The sequence below is a fragment of the Phalacrocorax aristotelis genome, chromosome 14 (genome assembly GCF_949628215.1).
Source record: "Phalacrocorax aristotelis chromosome 14, bGulAri2.1, whole genome shotgun sequence".
Taxonomy (NCBI): domain Eukaryota; kingdom Metazoa; phylum Chordata; class Aves; order Suliformes; family Phalacrocoracidae; genus Phalacrocorax; species Phalacrocorax aristotelis.
The window spans coordinates 1,468,633-1,494,028 of NC_134289.1; the positions used below are offsets into that span (position 1 = coordinate 1,468,633).

At 42.5% G+C, this 25,396-nt stretch overlaps 1 protein-coding gene across 5 annotated transcripts in view; it reads left to right on the forward strand.

The window, feature by feature from the left end:
* The window catches only part of PCDH15 (protocadherin related 15), a 695,790-nt gene extending 675,593 nt beyond the window's left edge, over nucleotides 1-20,197 (forward strand). For 2 of the 5 annotated variants that reach the window (XM_075109424.1, XM_075109423.1), the window contains 5 exons: nucleotides 10,050-10,071; nucleotides 11,595-11,633; nucleotides 12,862-12,935; nucleotides 13,758-13,890; nucleotides 19,582-20,197. In XM_075109424.1, coding sequence (XP_074965525.1) covers nucleotides 10,050-10,071; nucleotides 11,595-11,633; nucleotides 12,862-12,935; nucleotides 13,758-13,890; nucleotides 19,582-20,136 — 823 coding nt within the window. In that variant the 3' untranslated portion in view covers nucleotides 20,137-20,197. Of the gene's footprint in view, nucleotides 1-10,049; nucleotides 10,072-11,594; nucleotides 11,634-12,861; nucleotides 12,936-13,757; nucleotides 13,891-15,432; nucleotides 17,116-19,581 lie in introns of those variants that run through there. The other 3 variants (XM_075109422.1, XM_075109421.1, XM_075109425.1) reach the window with 2 other exon arrangements.
* Nucleotides 20,198-25,396: the final 5,199 nt, after the last annotated feature.

A 25,396-nucleotide genomic window follows, 5' to 3' on the forward strand; every position in this document is an offset into this window, starting at 1 on the left:
GCTTTTCTTTGTAAATAGAGGAGCTGTACTTGAAGGGAGAATAGCTTCTCCTAACTGTTGCATTGCCTCCCATGCCTTTTGCCTTTGTGAAGTGTTACCGCTCGGGCAGGGAGGGAGGAAAAACGTATGTTCGGCAGTAGCTTGCAGTTGCATTTTTGAATGTGAGCACTTCTGCTTGTGAACCACATGAGATCACATCTATACACTTACATGTATACAGTGAGGTGCTCTAAAGGATAAAATCCCTGTTTCTTTTGCATTTACCTAAATTTCTACTGAAATTAGTTACTTTCTTCTACTACTTTTACTGGCAGTGATATAAAGCTGATTATCTGTGGGAACTGGCTATCCCAGTGGATGAACCTGCATTTTGTACTGATGAATACCTCCTGCTAAACCCAGAACAATCCTTGCTGTGTTGGGTTTTTCCCTGCACGGATTTTTTCTTTACGTTTTAGTACTGCAACATACAGGTGCAAATTTACAGATTTGCCGTTTTGACTTTGCGGCTTAGATTTCTGTTCATTTTGACTACAAATAGGTTCCAGTGCACCGGAAAAGATGCCATATCTACACATATCCATGATGCTAAGGAACTGATTAAACATAAAACTAGAAAAAATACTTATAAAATACATTAAAATCCTTAGGACTTTAGAGAAAATAACATGCTTTAATCAAAACAATTACAAATTATCTTTTTTTTCTGTCAAATAGTTGATTTGAAGATACTGGTGTGCCTTAGGAGATTATTCTTCAGAAGATATCTTTTCTTAATATTTTTCATGAATTGTAGTACAATGTTTCCTGTCTGTTGTTGTCCTAAGACAGTCATCTTCCATTTGCAGTGCTGCCTTGTGTCTTGTTTTCTTAATTTGGTATTTATAGCAAATGAAATGGAACTAAGCTCTTTAGTTTTAAATCTGCCTTGTCTCATAATTTTTGTTTTTCTCTGTCTTTGGATACATAGGCATCAGTAAGTAAGCTCATTTCATTGTCCTAATATTTGTAGCTAGTAGAAATGCTAGTTAATTTGCCTTTCAGTAATTCCCATTAAACCTTGCAATCTGAAATTCATATTTTATTTGTCCATTGATCAAGTACAGGAAAGACATTTACTGTGAAGTTTCAATACTTCTATGCTTCTTTATCCTTTTCTTGGAAGTAGAGAAGTAGTATGATTGCTGAACTTGAATGATATTATTTCTAAAGCCAAATAGTCCTACTACCTTAAAAAAACCAAACAAAACCGACACTGAGGTGTTGCTTTCAGTTTGTGGACTTAAGATCTCACAATTGGATGCAAGCGAAGTCTTTCTTGCCTGCTATTTACAATTCCTTGCAAGGCAGGTACTTTTCTTTCAATTTACAGAAATGCGCTTCAAACTGGTGAGCAGATGTTTCTCATTGATTAAAGTACCTATACGTAAACAGAAAAAGGATGCAGGATAACCTCATCGTTGAGAGGCGTCGTGTGAAGTGAGGAAGGAACTGAGAAGCTTTAGAAATAATCTGTTCCAGTAGCATAAAGGTTGTGTCATCTTGCATGAGCCTTCTACTGGAGGGCTTCCTTCAAGTTCAGAATCATTTCTTTCTCTTGCTTCTAATTTGACTGAGGGTAGTTGACCAACCTCAAAGTACGCTGCTTTAGAATAACGGGTCAGTTTACTATTAGTGTGAAATCAATTATTTTTCATACAGTTAGATTCTGCCCGAAGGCAGGCCTTGGGCGTGCTGTGTTCCGGAGAACTGCAGTGCTCGGGGAGGGTTTAGTCACTGGTGTAACCCTTCGTGGCTTTGCTGGGTGTTATCTGCAAACGGGAGTGATCCCTGCGCTCTGTGCAGAGCCTTCGCTGGGTCCTCTCAGGTCCCTGTGCCCTTTAGGCGGCTGTAGCTCCTCTGTGTGGGTGACCCCCGCAAGCAAAACGGGAGACAAAAGTTAAGCAGCAAATGTGATTCGTTACTAAACACAGGCCTTCAGGGGACTTCTACATATTAAATAACATAGAGGAGATTTAATATCTCCTAATTAACTCCTATCCAGTATCTAGTTATTTAAATTTCTCTTCTGGTTTTGCTAGGGAATATTTAACCACCAGAGGTTAAATTTGCATTAATTTGTATTTGGTAATATTTTCTGATATGTGGAAAAGCAACACCAAAGAAGAGGGAACAATCTGACCAAGAGGTCTAAAACTTCATCTTCCAGCATTCCTGTAATTAAGTAAAACGCAATTTTTCCCCTATTCCTTTTGTTAATATAGCCTAACCCTTTTTTATCTAAATTCTAAAGAATACGACTCAAATTTTGTTAGAGACAAGATTTAAGATTTTTAACATAGAAGGGTGTTTTTTTTTTTTAAATATCGGGCAGTTCTAAGGTGCTACAAATAGTTTTATATGTTTGGTTTTTTGTTGGGGTTTTTTTGTGTGTGTGTAGAAGTCATTGGTACTCATGCTATACTTAAGCTGCAGTTGCTTAACTGCAGAAAACAGGAAGGTTTTAAGTATGGCATTTAAAACGTATTTTCGAACTCTGCCAGTATTAGGCAGAGGTAGTGAAGCTATAAGTGAATTGTACAACAGTGGAATGCAATCTTTATACCCCGTTTCTAACATAATGTCCCCATGTACCATCATATTCTCACCCTATCCTGCCTTACAGATAAATTTAATATTTCAGAGAGCTTTTTAGAGTAGGTATCCTTTTTAAGACTGGTTTTGGGGTGGGTTTTTTGCATCCCTGTGCCAGATGGCACATGTGTGTAGTTACAATAAGTTTGCATATGGCAGCGATGGAAATGTGTTTTGACTCAGTCTCATTGCTGAGGAGGGTAATCTTCTCTTTGAAAGGATAAGGGTTTTGGCTTTAGCTCTGTCAGATGTTGGCCAATATCTTAAATTTGCCACAGGCTGGGGGGAGAGAAGTTTATTTTCAGCCTCAGGTATTCAGGCATTATTTAAAATAGGGCTCTAAAGGCACACTTTTCTAGCTGGTAGTTTGGGGATATTGATTTTAAAATACTGCTTATCTTACAATCTCCTCAGAAGTTTGTGGTATTAAAAATACTTGAGGAAGGTAGGTTAATGAGGCACTCAGAGGGCCTAGATGACTTCCAGAAAATGGTGAGACTTTTGGGGGTAGAAATTCAGTGCAGTCCAACTGCAGGGGTTTTTCACTCACATTAACGTGGTGCAGAGGTGAAATTCATACACGTACTGATATTTCTGCATCAGTGTATGTATTGTAGATGCAAGAAACAATGCCCAGCTTGGTAATCCTTTAAGAGTCAGTGTCAGGAGAATGGTCTCAGTACAACGTGCATCTCAGCTGACTGGCTTCAGCTCCTGTTGGCCACCTCACAGAGACCCTACAGATCTATGCTTCAGGTGTGCTTGGGTACACCCCTGCCTCCTCCCGCGGCCACAGCTTCAGGCTCGCACTCGGCTCGAACCATAGTTCTAATTTTGTCTGTGGCCAGTCCTTAAAAAGTGCAGGCACACTTAAACACTTGCCTAATCATACATGTTTTTTATAGAATAGCAGAGTTTTGAGGCACAATTATAGAATACAATGAACATAAAGATCCCTGTGAATATTCTGTGTTGGCTGTGTGCAGCGTGGCATAGTGCCGCTGCTGTTTGAACGACAGAGACACAATTATACATACATACAGTATACATATCATGAGTCCATATTATCTCATAGAGAAACTATCACATAACTACGTAGCATTGATGTTTTGTGTCACTGGGGAGATAGTGTATGGTTTTGACTGATACTTTTGAAATCTAAGGGTTTTTTTAAAGAGGTTCACTTATTTTTGAACTTGCTGGGTAGCTGAAAACTTGTTGTGATTTTTCTTCCTCCTCAAGTCCTTCTCCCCTAAAGAAGATGTAAAAGTAAATGTCTTGCCCAGTAGTCTAGTAAATGTGGTCTTTCTGTTGAATAGTAGTAGTTTGCTAGAAGTAATTTAATGGCTCTGATTCATATCATAAGTTCTTTTTTTCTCTCTCATAAGTATCTATGTCCATGCATGTTTCCTCACACGTGATTATCTTCTTTTCTTTCAAGTCTTTTTCTTCTCTACCATTTCCAACAAAGCAGGGGAAAAAAGTCAGTCTTAGAAGAAGGAGACCGTCAGAGAGTTATAAGCAGCTTTGCTTCCCGTGCTATTGAGGCTCACAAGCAATCTAATATCAATGGATCATTGAACAATAATCTCCCCAAATCTTCAAGTAACATTACTTTTTTATCTGATGAGAACCCATTAACTACACAAAACCCCTTATATGTGGAAGGTGTCACTCCAAGTCCCACTGCTGCTGGGTTTCTACGGAAAAGAAACGATACTCTAGATACTCTTTCTCCTTCAAGACTAGTCTTGAGAGATGCCTCTTTGGGAGGCAGTCACCGTGCATGGACGGTACCAACGCACGTTACTAAAAGACATGCGCCTGGTTCTCTGAGTAGGCCAGTTATCATGGACCCCATTCAGTGGCAACAGGAGAGGCTCAAAGCAGAGAATGAAGGGACTGAAAATCAACAGAGCACTGCTGATATTAGCAGTCCACTATTTCAGAAAACAAGTGGCCCCAAGTTGACCGTAAAAGAGAAAGCAAGACAGTTTGAGCAGCAGGCTTTGCAGGAAATGAAGCAAGTGAAGTCTCCTGATGTGAAATCCATCCGATCGCCAACGCACAGCACCTGTTTCCGAGAAGGAGAGACCGTGCTAGAGCAGTCTCCTAAAAGTGCGGTTGCTTCTCCTTGCCTTCGCTCTTCTCCTCTGTCCTCTCCAACGCCCTGTGCTGAAGTAGTTGAACCAGAGGCCTCTGCGGTCCCCTCTGTAATCATCACTCACCACGACTATCCTGAAGAACTTTCTCCTCCACCAACTCGCAAACCAACTCCTCCGTCTTTTAGGATAAAGAAATCAGTTTGCCAAAGTTTTCTAGCTCCACAGAGCAAAGGAGTTACAGAAAGCATTCCAGATCCGCCTAAAATTCCCCCACCCCCACCTCCACAGCTGCCACCTCCACCACCACCTCCATCCCCTCCTCAGTTGCCACCACATCTTCCGCCTCTGCCTGCAGTTTCTCTTTCTTCTTCTTCATCTCCTCTTAGCACCCAGCACCGATCCCCTGCCAAGCATTCAAAATCCCCTGCCAAACAGCCAGCTGTACCAGCACCGGCCACGGTGCCAGAGCCTCCTCCCGGTAGGGAGCTGAAAGGTATTCTTAAAAACATTCAGAATTTAGCAGCGATTGAAAAGTCTGTGGCCAACATGTACAGCCAAATAGACAAAAACCACGTTCTGCCCAAGCACGTTTCTAAGCTCAAACCGGTTGCGACACCAGAGCTGCCAACGCCAGAAGCTGTGGCTGAGCACAACCAGCAGAATGGCAACTTGAGCTGTGTTGTGGAGGAGCTTGAGAAACGCTTTCCGTCTCAGTCGACAGCACTGTAATATTTACAGTTGGATGTTTTCTGCATGTAACATTTTGAGATAACTCTAATGCAGCACATGGTATCTGCCTCAGACTCTAGAAATTCAGACTTGTTCCCTTTCTCTGCTGTGTATCACTACTTATTCAGTCCTAATCCCAAAATCGTGAGACATTGTCTTTCCCGCTCGCTCGGAAATTTGTAATGTATAATAATGCTACAAGTTGTTTTCTCAGAGCTACGTCTTACTGTTCTATGATGCTGGTTCTTAGCCTGTGTACCAAAAAATTCTTGGGGAAAACTGTCTATTTTCACCCAAGGATCAGTCATAGACGGCAGAGGGCTTGATACTGCTTTATGTTAAGCAGCCTTCGCTGTAGGTAGCATCACTAAGCTGAGTGATTTTTCTGCAGCTGTAATTGGAATCTCTTGCTTTGCCCATAAAATGAACCACCTGGGAGGAATCTTACTGTCAGATATTGGATGTCAAAGAAAGCAAGTACTGGTAGTAAGCAGGCTCAGCACTAGTGAGCCGGAGTTATCGCAGTAATGCATCACCATTCTGTGGGAGATGATGCAGCGCTCTGCCACGCTGGCATGCTTGCTTTCAGCTCATGTCTGCATCTCAAGGCAGAAGAAGGGTTTTGTCTTGACTTGTCCGGAAACCTAGTTGTCTTCCCTCCTGTTACCTGTTCTCTGCCTTCCATTGCATCTTTTTGTATTGTAACTGCATGCTAAAATTTTTTATTTTGTACATTTCTCTAACGTGCAAAGCATTTGTTTGGTTTTTATTTTGCGTGTGCATGTTGTTGGCGTCTCTCTTCAACTTTCACGCTAGTTTGCCATGAGCTTTACAGCTGAAACATCTCACTTAAATTGTAATAAAGTCACCCTGATTAGTGTCACCAAGTGAAGAGTTTTCATGCACTTGAAAAAAAATCCATGTAGTATGGATTTACTTACTGGCTTTTTTGCTCGCAGTCACCTAAATTAGACCTTTACATTAATTCTGTCAATTATAGAAATTAGCTTGTCCTTTGAAAAAGAAATGGTAAGTAAAAGCAATTTTGGCATTTAAATGAACGTTAGTTTGGTTCAACTTGCAAGTTTCCTTTTAGTCTTTTGCCAAAAATCAAAATAGTTGTGTTTATAAAATGACATTTTTTAAAAACATATCGGGAAAGGCAAATATTACATAAATAAGGAAATCTAAAAACCCAGTTCAGTATCAAATGTTGTGATTCTGAGCAAAAAGGCAATTAATTATTTATCAGACTGTCTAGAGAAATTCAGCCTCTCCATTGTGCTTGGCTTTTTCTCTTTTCTCTTTTTTTTTTTTTTAAATCTGCAGTTAGGACATGTATGGATGCTTCAGTCGGAAACTGCTGAAGGTAGTTTCTCTTTCTTTGTCCCAGAACCAAACTCCGTGAACTCCATCACTCCAGTTTTGCTGATACATTAGAATTTTTCTTTGCTTAAAACTCTTGTTGGGCTAGACTATCGTTCCAGGACACGTATAGTAGTGAAACGTGTGAGGGGAAGGACTACCGCTCACAGTATTTTTGCTGTGACAGAATCTGTATGATTTATGAGCTGCACGCACATAGAATACCTGCCAATGATGTGAAATGCTCCAAGAGTGGCACCACCGGAGCACCAGCAGCAAATTGCCGAGGTTCAGCAGCTATTAGGCAGCAGAACTTTTAAGAGCCAGAATCAGAAGGTGACTTACATGTGTACTTGCTTCTGTGTGTCTGCCATGGTCCAGGCGTGGAGACAGCGGGGCAGTGGAAAGTTTGCAGAGATGAGCGTGAGAAATTATTGTGCTAAGCACGGTCAGAGTGGATCAACTTGAATTTAAGTATCCAGATCCCACTTCAGGGCTTGCAGACCCATAACAGATGCTTTTGTGAGGTTCATTACATCACTAGTGAAATATTAGACAAATATGACCTAACTTTGCAGAGTGTGGTGTCACGCAGCAAAGCTGCAGGTGTTTATTCATCCACAGCATAAACTCCAAAGGTTTTATTCACCACAATTATTTGTGGCATTCCTTAAGCAGAAAGAATGGGCATCACACAGGAGCTCCTTTTAAAATATTTAGTTTCATCAGTCTCAGAAGAGTCTGTGGGGGTCATGGTAATCAGCCCTTCATTAAGGAGGAACACCTTCTTTCTCCTTCTGGAAACCTTTATTAAGTTGGAAAGTTTACAAAACCTAGTTTCATTCTGTCTGGAGTTAATGCAACCTTTGGTCTCCTGCCGGTTTTTTGAATAGTCTTTCTTTAAAAAAATCATTTTATTAGACCGGGAAAGAAACTGTACCAATAGCATGTATTTTTAACCTAACTCAGGGAAGGTCTGTCCCATTGAGATGCCCGGATGCTGCTGCAGTTCTGCAGCACTACAAAGTATAACGACCAATGTATTAGTTGGTAAGAAGTTGAGTATATATAAGCTGATTGGCCCCTTTTCAGGTTGTCTGATTTGGTTAAGGACGGTCAGATGTAATCCGGGATATATCTCCCATCCTTTTGTCATCAGCTTGACTGGGTTGAGCTGTGAGCGGGAGCAGAGATTGCGCCAGTGGAGAGCGCTTCTTTGCATACCCATTTGCAAAGCTGAAATGGAGCAGTGGCCTGTCATTACTCATCTCCCTCCCAGGTTCTTTCACCTCAGTTCCAGCTATGAACTGCAGGGAAACCTCCGTTTTAAAAGTCAGGGCAAACTAATAAGCAGTTGCCTCCTCTGAGTGCTATCTGTAATATTTGGGGTTTATGATGCTTTTGCTTTTAACATGAAAACAAAGTATGAAATAGCAAATGCCGGCTGGGATGCCTGTAATTGGGAAAAACGTGGCTCTAGGCAAATCACAGTTCCTTTAACCTTTGTTAGCAGTGCAGACCTGTGAAAGGTCGGTGCATTTTGTATATGCAAACCCATCCTTGTTCTTTCACGTTAAGTTCGAGAATTGTATATTAGCTGTTATCTTATCCTACATCATCATAGGCACTGTGGCCTTGCTTCCCGTTTTCTGTTGAAGATTTCCCTCCGACTGCAGTGAAGTCTAGCTGATGATGTTTATCCGGAAGCAATTCCTCCCTGGGTGGAGAGCTTTAATTCCTTCCTGGCAACAAATGATGGTGGTTTGACCTTTGCCTTTCTGTCAGAATAGATCCTTGTGCTGTATTGAGTGAATGGGAGTTTTTTTGTGTTTTGGGGGCTTTAAGCACGGCCACACAAAACTATGAGAGAAGTATAAGCATCTCTCAAATCATAGCGTGGTGCTATTTTTAAGAAAATTGAATTCCAAATTGAATAAGAATTACTTATATTATGCTTTTAATCTGCAATATAGTGATTACTCGAGAGCAATTAAGAGTAATAGGCTTACTTATCCTCTGTTCAACACAAGACCTTCTTTATCTGAAGATTGTTGTAGGCAATGTGGAAACTAAATAGCGTTCCTCAAGCGGGCTTTGGAAAGTCACAGATCATCTTTTGATGATAAATCTTCATTTGAGTTGTTCATTAAGTTTATATTCTGTGGGCAACAGCATTAATTTAATGCTGATAATCAATTCCATGTGCTGAATATTAATAGAAGACTTCATAGATGGTGATATTAAAGAATTAAAAGGACTTCTACTCTGCTCTTTATTGTTTACTCAAGTGTAATTAAAGAAATTCCCCAGAATGCTTTCTGTGTACTAGGTTAAGCTCAACATAATTTTGAGCATTTACCCTTTCCTTCCTAAAAAAAAAAAAATTTAAATCCAGGCTTATCCTTAATAATAATGCTAAGACCTAAATTGCTGTTCCCTAGCTTTGTCTAAACCCTTTTAATTTTCTGGCACAAAATGTGAAAATAGAGAACTTGCTAGACATAAGTGCATTTGTCATGCATATGAATGGCTCCAAGAAAATGAATTAAAACAACAACAAGAAATTTCCAATAAGATCAAAAGCACAAAGCCTGTGGCAAAATAAACACAGATAGAAAAAAAAAATTAACTCCCCCCTGCAGAGGAAATGTTAGGAAATGTGTGATTTTAAGAATAATGTTGTTGCAAGAAATTAGTAATAGAAGCTCCAGGGCAATTTCTGGCAAGTCCCGAGCGGATACAGAAAGTCCAGAAGTAGAAGAGACACTGTTTCACTGCCTAAGCAGTTGCGTGAAATAAGGAGTCTCTGTGTAGACGTCTCTGAGACGGCAGGGAAGGCAGCTGGGCCGGACCTTTCGTGGGAGGGCGAGGCCACCCAAACGCAGCATTCAGCCCCTTTCCCTGCTCTGTGTTGCTCTGCGTGCGCTGGCTCTCTGGCTCTTGGGGATTGGGGATTTCTTCTCATTCATTTGCAATCTAAAGCAAGAAAAGATCCCAAAGTTTCGCTAGCCTTTCTCATGCAATAATCCGTATGTCCAGAGCAAATCTAAAGAAAAACATATTTTGTGTTGTAGATATGTATTTCTTTTCTTGCTAGTTATGTTTCTAAGTACATTATCTTTTCACCTCTCTCCAGAAAGAATGGCTATATGCATCTTTACATAGTCTCGCAGAAGTATACTAATTTTTTTCTTTTTTTCTTTCTCTGACCTCTAGGCGAGGATACGCGCAGCAAGAGGTAAGGCTGTTCCCCAGTTACATTTAAAGCACTAATCACATCAACATACTTTTCCCATACAGCTTATGTTACGAAACTCATTGCTACTGGGTGTTTTAGAGGCCAAAAATACGAAGTGGTTCAAAAAGCTCAGGAGGCGTAGGTTCACTGAGGGCTAGTAACCGTCGTGGCACAAAGGTAACCTCCACGCTAGGGGGTTGCTGCTCGATGAACTGCAAAAATTGCTCTCCCAGGGAATTCCCTCCACACTTGCCGTGTCTTCTTAAGGCACCTCTAACCACCTGCGGTGGCCCTCTGCCGTGGGGCTCGTACTGCGCGACACAGACCTCTGCAGCTCAGTGTACTCTGTCGTCCTTGCAGGAGCTGTTTTGTCATCAATGAGCAATGGGGAGAGTTTTCTTCAGAAATCTGAATGAACTCGTTTAATAATTGGAAAGTTCTCTAAAATACATTTCTTATCACAAAGGCTGATATGTACTGCTGAGAGCTGGATCAGTTTTATTAATCTTAAGGTATATGTCTGGAGCCTCCTGCTCCTTATTCCGCAGTGTCTTACAAACTGAAAGCTTTCTGTTGTTCTGCTGCAATTTTTCCTCCCTTCGCAGGGCTGATTTGTGTCTCTTAATTCAGATACAGAACATCCCTGTCTCTCAGGGTTTGGTTTTGGCCAAGAAGCATGGCTGAAATAGTGCCACCAAATTTGGGGAGGAATGTGGGGACAACGGTACTGATTTTCCTGAGTAAATCTGATCCTAATTTACAAAACAGCAAGTGATGTGCATCGGTCTGTCATCTGCAGAAAACTGGAGCTGCAGAGTAATTAACAACATGACTCCCAAAAAATGACCCGTAGCTGTGACACACCTGAGAGGAGCCATACCATCCTGTCGACCCTCTCCCTGCAGCCTCCCAGGGTCTTTTCCCTCACATCAGCATGCTTTTCTTACTGCGTGCCACATCCAGAAAGAAATCACACATAAGCTGTAGAGAAAACAAGTGAGAGAATCCTTCGCTGTCTTGTCGGTGTTGTGAATTACAGTCTATCTGTGGTTGTGAGGTACTCGGTTGAAAGCCACAGAAGTACAGAAATATAGATAATTAAAGGGATGGTATTGCAGTAGAAGCTTGGGTAAGAAATCAAATCACTTCAGGTTTTTAATAGCTGAATCACAGACTTGACCGCAGATTCCCCTAGATTTGCTTTCTACCTGTTGTGGATAATTTTTTTTTGTCTGCCATTGCCTCCCTGCTGTCTTGAACATACACCACACAGCAGTTCTCGTGGGCTCTGACAGAAGTTCTTGAGTGAAATAATTTAGAGTGGGTTGTAAAGCGATGTTACTACATAAGGTGCTTGGCGCTGCACTGCCGCTCATGGAGCGGGGAAGCAGCTGGGTTACTGCTGTACAAAAAGCTCTGAAGGGCCTATTTTTAGGATTTCTTTCCAATCTTAACTGACACACAGATGACCTGCACTTTAATTGTTGCTGCCTAATTAACCCCTTTCTAATTTCCTTTTGTAGCAACAGCAGTTGCTGAGACCTTCTCTTCTCAGACCAGAGGTACCACTGTTTTTCATTTCTTAATGTTTTTCATTTTTTTAATGGCTTTCACATAATTCTCTAATAAAAACTTCGCTGTCTTAGGTAATATTTTCCCCCCTGACTCTTTTAGATGAAAAGGGAAGTCAGACATTGTTATCCCATTTATGTTGTTTTAATTAAATACCTTAAATTTACCACGTCTTGGTATTTTCCCCTTGAGCATCTCTCAGCTGCTCGCAGGGACTTCATCACACAGACTGAAAGCTTTCCTAGCTTCGTGTCCAGATTCTCAGACAGAATAATTTCCTTGCTGTCCAACCGCAGTCTGTTTTTTCAGATGTCAGTCAACTGATGATTATTGTACCTAAAGATGAACTAAGCAGTTGGCCTGCTAAGGCAATGGGAACATTAGCACACTGCTGTGAAGGGCAAAGGCCACTCTGGATTATAAACCCAATAGTTTCTATTTCAAATCTTTTAGACCCAATATTGTTTCCAGAATAAGCAACAGAGCAGATGCAGCTTTTGTGAGACATCGCTATCAATGGTATTTCTGTGGTACAGAACAGTGATGGTTTCTGCAGTCATTGGAAATAATTACAATGAGATGCTCTGACACAACTTTAAATTCATTGGGCAGGAGAAGACCCTTTAGGAAGCTCTGAGGTGGAGACAATATGCAGTGCCTTGCTAAAAGCCAGGCCCTGGTGCTCTGTGTCGATACTGAAGTTCAGAGATAGTCCACAGAGCAGCCTAATACCGAACAGTGTGTGAAGGGAGCTTAAGCAAACACTGGCACTTCTGTAGGGTACGGACAAGTACTTAGCTTGGTCGAATGATGCTCATGGTTGAGAAAACACAAAAAAAAAGAGACCTGCCAAACACTGTAAGTAAAATAGCCCTAATCTTTCAATGCAGCTTTTTTCCTTTGAGAGGAAGAAGTGACGGCGTATTTGCTGTGAGCCCAGTTTACTGAATGAGGCTTTTGTACGGGGTAAGCGAGACAGGGTCCCACACCAGGACAGCATCTGCGTTTATCTGAGTGAGAACAGGCGCTCCCAGGAACTACACCAGGGAAGGGGTCATCTGAAGCTCCTCTTGGCTTCTCGTTACGGTTCTTGACAACTGCCAAAGTTCCTCAAATTATTATAATTTATTTTGCTTGTTGGCACTTGAAGATACTGTTCTTTGCGCCTTTTTCATCAGTCATTACCGATGCATTCAATCAGTGTTTCTCTTTTGACAGGAGTTAAGTATGGAGTCTGGAATCGACCCAGGGCAGGAATACTATGGGCAAGATTACTACAGTTATGAGCATGGGTGTGTTTTAATTTTTCCTATATATTTCTGAAAATGCTGCTTTTCCAAGTTGGTGACATTTATTATTAGGCATCTAATCTGGAGACTTTACCTTCACCTCAGGATTACTTAAATCTTTATGTCCACGAAGGTGCGTGCTGACAAGAAAACTCTTTTTAAAAGTCAAGGGGGCATTGTATAACTCCCAGCTTCTTTAGGGATCTACTACACTTGCAGAATGTGTACCCCATCTATCACGCCATTTTTATATTCACTTTTTCGTTTGCATATTTCTGCTGTCTTGGAAATTAATTTCCATTATCTCCTCCCCTTTTGTGGCTCACTGGCCTGAGTTCAGTGACTGATACTTTTTGCCCACAGTTCCCAGCCAGCATCTGGCCTTTTACATTTACCTAGAAAACATCGTCCTGCCTTGTTCTGACTGCAAGCACGTCAAGGATTATCACTGTTCTTACAAGCTGGCAGGGATTTCCAGAACTGATCCCAGGGAATCTGCTCTTTCATCCCCCAGTTTGAAAAAAGATCCCCCAAATAATCAGGTACCTGGAAAGAGGTTTGTTAGACTCGGAGGATTCTTGACTGATTGCAGAGACCTGGCAACGTGGGTCCCCCTCCGGTTGTAACAGGCTTACAGCCAATTGCAATAGGAAGAGCGTTGCCGCCAAGGAGGGGGTGGGAGGGGTGGAATCGTCTCAAAGGTAGAGAGAAAAAAGAGCAAAGAAATTCTTGTCCTTTCGGGATGTGTGTGTATTTTTTGCTGCGTGTGAGACACACCTGAACACATCGGTGCATGTTACGAAGAGGCAACGGTGTCTTTGCCAGGTATGAACTGCCTCAGTACGGGAGCCGCCGCCGATTGCTTTCTCCTTCGGGGATGTACGATGAGTATGGAGAAGTCGTGGTGGAGAATGATGGTGGATACTACTATAGCCCGCATGGATCAACAGCAGAAGAGGTAAGTGTCTCTGTTGTGTTGGTCCCATCTCTGCAACAAGGTGAATGACCATGAAACCTTGTCAAATGGATTTTTTTCATTTATTAGAATATTGTACTCTGTATAGACCAAGTAAGCGGCTCTTCTAATGCTAATCATTGTTTGCCCTTCTGATGACTGGTTACAGTTTTGTCTCAGCACCTCTTTCCCCTCTTCTAGAAAAGAAAAGGAATTCATAGAATCACAGAAGGCCCTGAGCTGGAAGGGACCCACAAGGCCCATCGAGCCCAGCTCCCGTCCCTGCACAGGACACCCCAAATTCACACCGTGTCTCTGAGGGCCTTGGCCAAGTGCTTCTGGAATATCGCCAGGCTGGTGCCGTGATGCCTCCCTGGGGAGCCTGTGCCAGGGCTCCACCACCCTCGGGGGGAAGGACCTTTCCCTAATGCCCAGCCTAACCCTCCCCTGGCCCATCTCCCTGCCGTTCCCTCGGGGCCTGGCGTTGGGCACCAGAGAGCAGAGACCAGCCCTGCCCCTCCTCCTGCCCTCGGGAGGGAGCTGCAGAGCGCCATGAGGCTGCCCTCGGCCTCCTCTGCTCCAGCTGAACAACCCAAGGGACTCCAGCCGCTCCTCATACGGTTTCCCCTCTAAACCCTTCCCCAACTTCATGGCCCTTCTCTAGACACTCTCCAGAAGCTTCATACCCTTCATGTCCTGCGGCGCCCAACGCTGCCCGCAGCACTCGAGGTGAGGCCGCCCCAGCGCGGGGCAGAGCGGGACAATCCCTCCCCTCGCCCGGCTGCGATGCAGGGCTTGGTGCCCCCCAGGGCACGGCTGGCCCTCTGGGCTGCCAGGGCACGCTGGGGGCTCACGTTCAACTTGCCGTCGGCCAGAGCCCCCAGGTCCCTGCAGAGCTGCTCCCCAGCCCCTCACTCCCCGGGCTGCCTGTGCATCCAGGGCTGCTGTGCCCCAGTGCAAAATCTGCAAAATTGCACAGTTTCTTTTAATAGCCACGTCTATTTTTCCTTCAATGTAGGTTTCTTGTTCAATGAAAAATCCACGTAGCCTTAGGTAATTCCATTTTATATTGTTAACCAAATGGGGTATTACTAATATTCAGCCTATAACTGGTGATTTTCCACTGAGAAAAGCAGTCAAAACGCATTTATCATAAAGTACACAACTGAATGTAAAGAAATTTGAAAATGTCAGTGGCAGCCAGAAAAAAGTTGATGTAAATGTTCCTTTTTTTTTTTTTTAATCTGATTTTCAGAAATACTAGACTCTTAGTCCATCACATGGGTTTTAATTAAATGAGATGAGAGAGCATTTCTGAACCAGCATTCTTCCCTGTTGCAAAGTAAGGTAGTTGTGCCCTTGCAGCCTATTCTAGAAGTAAAACTTACCCCATAGCTTTGGTAAAAAGCTATTCTAAAACAGGTAAGTTAGTTTTGATGCTAGGAAAAAATGTTGCATTTGTCCCTACTGACTTATTTTAGGTTACGAGTTTTCATAATAACTATCTTTAAAATTGTAATCAAGTTCCATTTTCATAATTTGCAGGGGATGAGTCAAGGCAGAGGTCCTTCGAGCCGAGGTATAAGCCAGAGAGCAGGGGCTCAGATAGAAGGTAGACCTTTAGGTGGTGGGATGGATCTGAGACATGGCTCTGGAAGAGCATATAGGACCAGCCAGGGAAAAAGGAGACTAAAAGCAGTGATGCACTTAAGTCGCGTAGCAGTCAGTGCTCACAAACCAGTCGGAAGAACTGAGTCTGCTCGTTCTCCATGGAAGAAAGCAAAGATATTCCCAATGATTCTGCAGAAAGTGAAAAGCAGTAGGAAAGATTCCAGTTATGCCAAGCTGATGTCAGCTCACCAAATGGATGGTGAGAAAAGCATGATTATCAGGGGAAGTTACTTCCAGAAATCAACCGATGACAGGCCTTCGATGAGAAAACTAAATCATGTGTTAAAACGCATTAGTGTCTCCAGAAAATTTCAAGAGCCTGTCAGCAAAGATTCAGTGCGTGCAAGAGGAAAAGGAGAGGAAGACTATGAAAGAGATGAAGCAAAATCAGGAGTTTCAATAAATATCACAGCAGAGAGTGAACATGAGGATAGTGATTATGAGAAGAAGAAAAGGAAGAGGACAAAATACACCTCAGAGGAGTCATCCGTGAAGAGTAGTAGCTCTGGCTCAGAGTCAGAAGATAAAGACTACCTGAAAGTAACTCTGGACCAAGGTGAAGCCACTGAAAGTACTGTGGACTCAGATGAAGAAACTGGGCACGATTTTGTGGAGTCCGATGATGGCTCTGGATCCAGCTCTACTAGTGAATCAGAGGAGGACTCATCTGATGAGGATGATGATGAGGAAGACACTGACAGTGATGAAGATGGTAGCCTGTCAAAGAGCTCATCTACGCAAAGTTCATACAGCAAATCAGGGACCAGCAAGTCCAGCAGTAGAAGAAACACTGAAAGGTCCAGTATAAAAAGTAAGAGAGGTAGCTCTCGTGGGAGAGCAAGGCGATCCAGCCAGAAATCAAATATTACCTCTAATGCATCAGGTAGCGACCGGGACACAAGCTACCAGAAGACTTCAGGGTCCAGCTATAAGAGCAAAACCTCCTCCGCCAGCCTTGAAATAGAAGACACGATAGAAGAGGTGTCAGAAGAAGACGAACAAGCGGATGTGGAGCAAGTTAGCGCAAGCCCAGATGAAATGGCAGATAACACAAATAAGGCAGTTTCTGAAATAGCTGCCAGTGCAAAAACTGCTGCTACTGAAGAAGCCAAGAGAGGAAAATCAGCTATCAATGGTGAGGACAGCATGGATGAAAGCACAGAAGAGGTTGACACAGATGCTAGTGACAGGGAGGAAACTATCAGTAAGAATGAATCTTCTTGCCTGGAAAGTGAAATCAGTGTTACTTCCAAAGGTACTGAAGGGACAAAAAGCACAACGAGTGCCACTTCTGGTAAAACGGCTACTTCCCCTGATACTGAGAGTCACAGTTCAGACACCAGCGTGAAAAGAAAGAAGATAAAACCGATGTCCCAGGAAAACAGTCGGTCTCAGTCAGATGAGACGCTGGGTACTGCCATTACGGAGTCAGAGACGGCTGGTGATTCTACATCCTTTTGAAAGAGCGACAGTAGGTGGACGTTTTGCAGTAAGGAGTGATCTCGTTTGCTGTGCCTTCTGTGTGGTCTTTCCTAAGCAATACGCACTTGACTAGAGACAGACAAAAAGAAAATGTCAAAGCTTATTGCTTCAGCATTTGAGCCCTATATGCTCTCTTAAGGATAGGACTGTAGAAAACCAAACTAATATTCCTCTGAGAGACTACTCAGGTATACTCAGTGGTGAATATAGAAAGAATAATTTTCATCGAGCCATGGCAGGAAGGAGTACTTCTTTTTCTCTGCTAATTTCAATAATGTAATTAAAGAGGCATTGTCTTGATTCTTAGATTTAATCCTTTATGCATTATGCACGCTGTGAGGCACAGTAACATTGCAGTTCGCATGAGCTGAGATGGATAGCTTGGCAAACCTGCTGGCACACACCTGTTAAGGGCCCTGTGTTCATACCGCTCGTGTCTGTCACAAAAATGGAACACTGCAGGAAGGAAAAGGGGCAAAACTTTACACATCTGTTTAAAAGTGTGAGATGTGTAACAGCAAAGTGTTCCTGAAGGTAACCACCAACTCTGTTCTATATTTTGATATCTGCCTTTTAAAATTCAATAACCCGGGATATCTGATGTCATTCAGTTAGAGAAATCGTGTGGCACGTCCGTTAGCACAGTTCCGCTCAGAATGAGCGGGATTGCGTAGGACAGACTTCTGTTCCTGAGAGCGCAAGTGGCCTTTGTGTTTCCATGTAAGAAGCAACTTTAAGACGCGTTTCCTCACAGGGCTCTCATCCGTGCTGCCAGCGCACAGACTGTGCAAGCTCTGTATGCACACAAGCTGCCTGTGCTTTATTTACCTTGTATCAAAAGCCACAGAGCTGTTTCTCACCCGCTAGATTTGTCCAGATAAGCCATTTAGAAGCCTAAATAAAATTAAAGCTTTGAGACAGTATTGGATTAGCCTTGTGAGCGAGTACTTTAAAGCTAGTACAAATTTTGGCATATGCACCAAAGCTCTGCCAGGCAGTCCCTCTTAGTTGAGGGAAAGAAAAACGTTTGAATTTTTAAGATGCTTGAGCCTGCTGTGGAGTTACCCTGGCAAGACAATTGGTGTTGAGCTGCAAAGCGTAATACTAAGTTTTCAGCTGTTGTCTTTAATTCCAGTTGAAATGTGAACTAGATTTCTGATCGCTTACCTACTTTTTTGAGCTCCCATATAGCGCGAAGTTGTAGCTGCACACAGTGTTTTAACGTAAATCCCATTTAAACTAGTCAGTCTTTTCATCCACCTGAATATGTGTGTGAAGAAAATGGTATGTCTTTATCAGGAACAAAAGAATAGGCCTCTCTGTAATCTGTACAAAGTGTAACTTCTCAAAAGCTGAAGAGTAATCATCACCCATTTGTACCTTGCATTATTTTCTTTCTCTGAAAACTGGCTTTTCTTGTGTGCATGTGTATGTATTGCAGTGGGAGTTAGCTGAGATGGTATCTGCTGCCTTTGTGAAATAACAGTGTTTTCATCATTAATTCAGGAATGATAGTCGTTGCTTTCAGTGTACTGCAAGGAGGCATTTATTTTTAAAATGCCTCAAGTATAAATTAAAATAAGTAACGGGTTTTGTGTAATCACTGTTAGTACAAATTCACAGCAACGTGGCAACTGTTTGCATTAACTCTTTAGGAAATATATAAATTACATAAAATCTAAAGTTTCATTTCTCCACCATCTTGCATTTAATAGCACAGCATCTCCACTGATCCCACTAGACTGGAACTGGCACAAAGCCTTGTGTCAAGCTTTTCGGTTTTATAACCAGCCAATTTTGCCAACGTCATGCCTGAGAACTTCTCTCCTGTAGGTCCCGACCCCTTTCTCTGCTTGAAGTGTTGCGCGTATAAAACTGACCTGCTCAATGCTGTTTCTGCACTGAATTTACAGCATAGTAATGCTCTGGAAGAAAACTTCTAAGACCTTCCTAGCATTTACCCATTAGTACAGTAGTTTCCTAGGAGTATCGCTTACACAATGGCTGCATCATCAGTGCCTTCCAGTTCCTGTTAGAAGGGGTTGTTAATCTAGTTGTTTTTCATCTCTTGTCGTAAGACACACTGAGACATTGCTTTGTCAAAATACGACTGGCTTACCAATATCATGATTTACAGAAGTTTCCTTCCAGAAAGTAACGTCTCCATCCTCAGAATTCTCCAAAGAAGGTGCTCATTGACTTAAAGGAAGCACAGCTTCCCACAGATCTGTCACTGCTTTTCAAACCTGAATTAAAACATCACCGTTTTTATACACTCTAACTCGGATTATACAGTTCATGAACTAAAATGAGTTTATCTTTCTTATAACTTTTTAGTACAAAGAATTGTTTGCATGTTCACACAAACTGGCACAAAGTGATAATCAAAATAGTCAAGAAGTATCTGCGTACAACCTGAAAGGAAGGGTATAAAAGACCAAGTTAATAAAAATTCATATGAGCGCCTAGATAACAGATAGAAAAAGGAACCGTAAGAAATAATGCTGACATTTAACGACATTTCTATTTATTGTCAAACAGTGGGCCAGAAAGAAAAGGATCAAGTTGATAGTTGACCCAGAGTATGAGACCAGCTCCACTGGAGAAGACAGCGCTCCCGATTCTGGCCAGAGGAATCGTCTTAATAACTCGAACGTTCAAAATAACATCAACGGTAACATCTACATCGCGCAGAATGGCTCCGTTGTCAGAACCCGTCGCGTTTGCCTTGGTAATAATTTAAAAGTCACATCTCCAGTGAGACTGGGGAAACAATTCAAGAAACTGGACAAGCTTGCAGTGACGCACGAGGAGAACGTCCCACTGAACACGTTGTCAAAGGGACCATCTTCTAGTGATAAAATGAACACAAGACCTTGCAGTGTCTCATTTGCCCCCTCTACTATAGGGGGTGAAAATGTAGGGGCAAAGCCAGGGGGCTCCAAAATGAAAAGCACAGAAGAACAAGAATCGGTTGTGGATAATGAGGATGTCAAAGAGCCCTTGGAGTCGCACAGTGAACACACACAGTCAGATGAAGAGGAGCTCTGGATGGGCCCTTGGAACAACCTTCACATACCAATGACAAAACTGTGATCTTATTTTTTTTATTTTAATTTTTACTTCAGTTTATAATAAACTGCGCTTTTTATTGTCACTGAGGAAAATGTATGAAATTTGTATTGTGCACATACGTTGTATACTACAAACGACACGCTTTAAAGTTTAAAACAAAGTTTGCACACACATTTGTACCAATTAATTGTCCTCCCCAACAACTATTTTGACAGGCTCCCATTTCGCTAGACAATACTTCATTTAAATTAATTAGGTTTTTTGGATCTTGATTTAATGTTTAATAAACAGTAAACTACTAATAAATGCACAGCAACATTTCGTTAACTTTTCAGACAGTTCTATACATGCCTAGCTTGTTTTTCTGTACGGTACTTGTGGCTATACTGTTTAGATTTGGAAATTGTCTATTTATGTTCGAGATTTATATCCAGAGCTCTTGATTCTGAACTCAGAGTAATAAATTAAAAATAAATCCATGAAAGTCAATGGAGCAAATCCTCGGCTGGCTTAAATTTGAGTAACAATCCCAAAGTCGATAGCGATAGACCAGTTTATGCAAACAGAGGATCTCACTCAACACCCAGCTAGGGAACTTACGTAAGAGTGGAATTGGAGTGTATAAATAGAGTATAGCACCGTTACACAGAGAAGTGGAACAGAAGATTAAATACGATAAAAATTGCAAAGAGGAAGGAACTGTGTAGCAATTAATCTTATTCAGAGTTACCTGGCCGTGGTTTGTTCATTTTCTTTTGCAAATTAGCTCTTTCCAATTTTCTTCTCTAGTCAATTTTTCATCTTTTCATCGCTTCCCACATCAGTTCTGTTTTCTTCTTTATATGGTCTTTACCTCCAGTTTTTATGCTCCATCAATAATTGTCATCCTATGGCTATATTCCTCTGAAATAAACCAGGATGATACACGAGCCTGTGTGATAGAAATGGGCATTAAAGAGTAATTAATAGGAAGGGGACGGATACGTTTTCAAGCCCAGCTAGCTGTTGGGTTAAATGGTACAGTCACCATTCCACTCCAGTAGTGTTGAACATAAACCTGCTGAAAAGACAAATGGATCATATTGAAGAGGATAAAAAAATGAATATTTTACGAGGGTAATATGCATGAACGGATCTGTGAAGGGCAAAGGGTGTCTGAACACACGCACAGAATTGTTTCAAAAACTTAAAGCAAGCATTACTTGTAAAATACGCTACATGAATTTTGGTACCTGCTTATAATTTCTGTTTGTACCTCAAAGTAGTGAGTGTGTTGTGTTACGACTTGACTAGGGAGCCGAGAAATGCCACTGCTTGCGATCACCAATACCTAAAAGACACTAGCGATACAGAGCAAGGTGTTTTTCTCCAATGTGATGTAGGAAAGAACATAAGAAGATACGTATTCACATGAGAAAGGTGTCCTGTTGTATTTTGCAAACTTTTCTTTCTGGATAAGATCAAACTAGTTGTGAGAGCAAAGCGGATACGTCTTGGAAGATAGGAAGAGATAACGGATGAATGCGCACAATTAGTAAGGAGGTTGTTGGCATCATCATTCTTTCCCTGGTGCTGTAGTTGAAGTTTCACCACGAGATCTGGATGACGATGGCTGTTGGTTCTGCCCTGGCAGTAAATGGACTTCTGCTACTGTGATTGTGCGCGTTTTCCCCTTGCACAGGTTCTCCTCCGCAAGATTCCTCTTAATGTTTGTCTTTAGAAGCTGTTCGCATGCTACGCCGATGTAAATGTGACATTTCTGTCAAATACCTCCTTTTCAAGCTGAGGTTTCCGACCAAATATTTTGAGACATGGTGCTTGTTTCTAGGCATGAGAAACGCAATGTAGCCTACCACACAAGGGGAAAAAAAGACCGGGTGTTTCTTTCTCCTAACTCTTTTATCTTGGCATATTTGCACTTGATACCTAACAAAAAATAGCTGTTTGGAGTTTCTGAACATACAGATAAGAACAATGGAAGAAAAAAAATCTATTCTTTGAAATAACTAGTAAAATATTATATTTTAATCCTGTTTAAGATACTGTTATTATTTCGCTATATTGTTTTTATTTCAAGACCTGTCAGTTCGCTTCTTACTAAATACTTCAGTAAGGTCATATGCTTTTTAGAGAAGCATTTTCTCCCAGCTGTTCTCAGTTTCTGAGGGGAAAAAGTTCTTGTTTCTTTTTCTAGGGACTCACAGCTGTACCAGCTTTAGCTCTAGCTCTGTGAAGGACTGCCAGGGCTAACGCTGGTGGTCAGCAGTGCTGTGCGTGCTTACTGAAGGCAAAACCTGTCAATTCCGGCTCCTTTGTGCTGTCCGAGTGCTCGGAGCCTTTGCCACAATGCAATAACCGTTAAGACATTTAATAAGAAATCTCGCTTTTTAAGCAGTGGGTGGGGTTTATCTAAAACCTACCTCGGTTTTAGCTCAACTTCTGGTCACTTTCAGATTCTTGAACACTGTTGGCATAGTGAAATAGTGTTGGCTTTGAGAAATCTTTCACAGGTGCTGAAGATTTGGGGGGGGTTTCCTATTTTCTGTGGATGTAATACTGTCAATCAATACAGAATTCAAAACTATTTTCAGGGGACGCTATACTGTAAACTTCTACAGATTTCAGACTGAGCAGGCAGTGGGTGCTAGAACCAACAGCAACGACGGTACAGACCGATGCAATACAAAAAGCTCACTTCTGCTTTTCCCGTGGGAAGTTAAGTATTCGCGTGGCTGTGGTGGATACAGTAAGTAAACCAAAGTATCTGGGTCTTGGGATATAATTTACAGCTATTTAACCACTGAAATGTGTAAAACTGATGAAAGGCATGAGCATTTTCCCCTGGGTGGCAGAACGATTCACTGTCTGACCGATCAAGTGATAATCATTGCTCCTGACATTGATTTAATTTGTACGCTCCCCCAGGCAGGCCCTGATAGCTTTGTGGCCTGGAACAGCATCTGCTACGCTTTCAGTGTAAGCAAGGTTTAGATGACCAGTGCTGTGGCTGTAGAAGGGCAGTGTAATGCCCGCTGTGAGGCAGGACGAGGAATATCAGGAGAAAAATAGAAACTTTGTTTTTCCCCTTTGTTTAAGTATATACTACTTCGAACAAGATTGCAAAGAAAGCCCCATAGACCTCTTGGGGACCTGTTAGGGAGCTTAAAATATTTATGCATTCATGGTAGGTAGTCCTTGCACCCAGGATTTGCCTGAGTTGGTGTGGGACAAAGGGCAGTGTGGTTGTGAGGGTGCTGCCTGTGTCCATCTTAAAGCCGTCTGCTGGCAGAGAGATGTCACAGCGTAATCACTCAGCATCCCCCGGGCTGAATCCTTCCAGCACCTGGTTATGTACCTGGGAAACTTGCACAGTCAGCAAAATGGAAAAGAGAGTGGGGAAAAAAATCTTAATTTTTAGCAGTGGGACAACAGCACCAATCTCTTACACAATTTTCAGCTTACATGGTGGAAAAACATAGTGGGAACCAGGTATTTTGGGCCAGAAATCACAACTGGTGCTTTCTGGGAAGAGGCACACACTCCTAAGGGAATACAGCTTGGTATTTGAAAACGGCTGTAATGGATCAAAGCCATGGTGGTTTCTCGTGGTCCTCCTCAGGTTGCTTCTGTGTGATGATCTTGGTGGCTGGGAAGCAGCTTCTCCTTTTTACACCTGTTTCCCTCTAGCAAATGTCGCTTGTAACTCAGGGCTTCACAGGTAAGTCATTTTACAGCTGGTAGATGGTAAATGCTTCTTACCTTGTAATATTTATTTATAATTGTGCTACAAATGGGGTTATAAAATTGAATGCTTTCTCATCAAGCCCTGGTTCGTGGCTGCGCCAAGGCAAACAGCTGGCCAGAAATAAAAAGGGCAGCAGCTTTTGCTGCTCAGCACACGCCTGCGTGCTGACCCTCCAAGTGCTGCACGCAGAAATGGTAACTTGAAGCTACCATTGACCGTCTCGTTTATAGTCTGAGCTAGACTTGCATTTATGACAAAGTATTGATAAACCACAAGGTTTGATGAACCCAAAGAATGGTGCGGTTTGTCAAATGAATTTTGAAGGCAGCTGGTTCTCAAAAGCCCATTAGATGAGTACTGAGGAATATTACCTTTTTTCTTTATTATTGGAAGAAGAGAGTTTCAACAATTTCACTGTTTGGACTAGGAGCACTAAGCCCAGCTGATTAAATGATAAAGCTGTAGCACAGGCCTGGATCGATAGCATAGCAGCAACTTGAACAGGATCAGGTGATTCACTCGCAGCATAACAAAACCAAAGCTTTCAGGGTGGCGCCAGCCCGGACGGCTGGAATGCAGTTTATCTTTCTGGCACCGATTGCTGCTCTTTACCAATACACAATAAAATTACGTCGTTCCTGTGGCGACCCACCCAACGCGAGCAGCGCCAGCCCCGCAAACTCTTTGCAAGTTGTTAAGCAACAGCCATCCGCAATGCCGCCGTGAAACCCGGAATGGGTTGGAGCGTTTGCCTGCCCTCGTAGGGATGCTGTAGAAACATAGAGGTGCCCGTGGCATTCAGGAATTGCTACCGTCTGACTCAGGCGAGGAGCCAGAGTGGGGTGAGCAGGCACGGGGAGCCCGTGCAGCGGCTCAGCAGAGGGGGATGCAAGCTCCCGGTCCCGGTTGTGTGGAGATGCCTACTTGGAAGTAGTAAGTGGTTCTAGCCTGAGTGGGCTTAATTTGTATGCTCTGCACCTGGTAAGGAGCAGCAGTTCCCCCAGGGGGCCGAGGGAGTCACACAGGGCTGCTCGGGCAGCAAAGCCACCGGGCACTGTGGGCAGGACCACGGAGACCCTTGGAGCTAGTCCTGTAGGTTTTAACCTGTATTTGGCTTTCAGGAGGCCTCACTGAAACTCTAGCTCTGGGCAGGCTGACCTTGCTTGGAGCTGGTGCATTTTTTGTGCTGGATTCAAGCGTGTTTGGGAAAGGGACGGTGCCTGACAGCTCTTTTGCTGTTCAAGGAACAAAGTACAAGATCCTGTCTCAAACTGCTAAAAAATCTTTCTCTTCACCCTCAGAGCTCTGCTGAAATACTTAAAGAACAGAAAATACCATCTTTTTAAGGCAACAAAGGTAAAATTAGCCTTTTTTAGTGTGTGCCACTTGAGACTTGGTTCTCTACTCCCAGAGGACTCTGAACATGGTGCCTGGCGAAGTCAGGTGTGAGGGCAGGTACAGGGCTTATCTCATTGCAGCCGTTATCAGAAACGTCGCAAGTACCTGGTCCTGGCAGCCCTGTGAGTGCTACAGAAG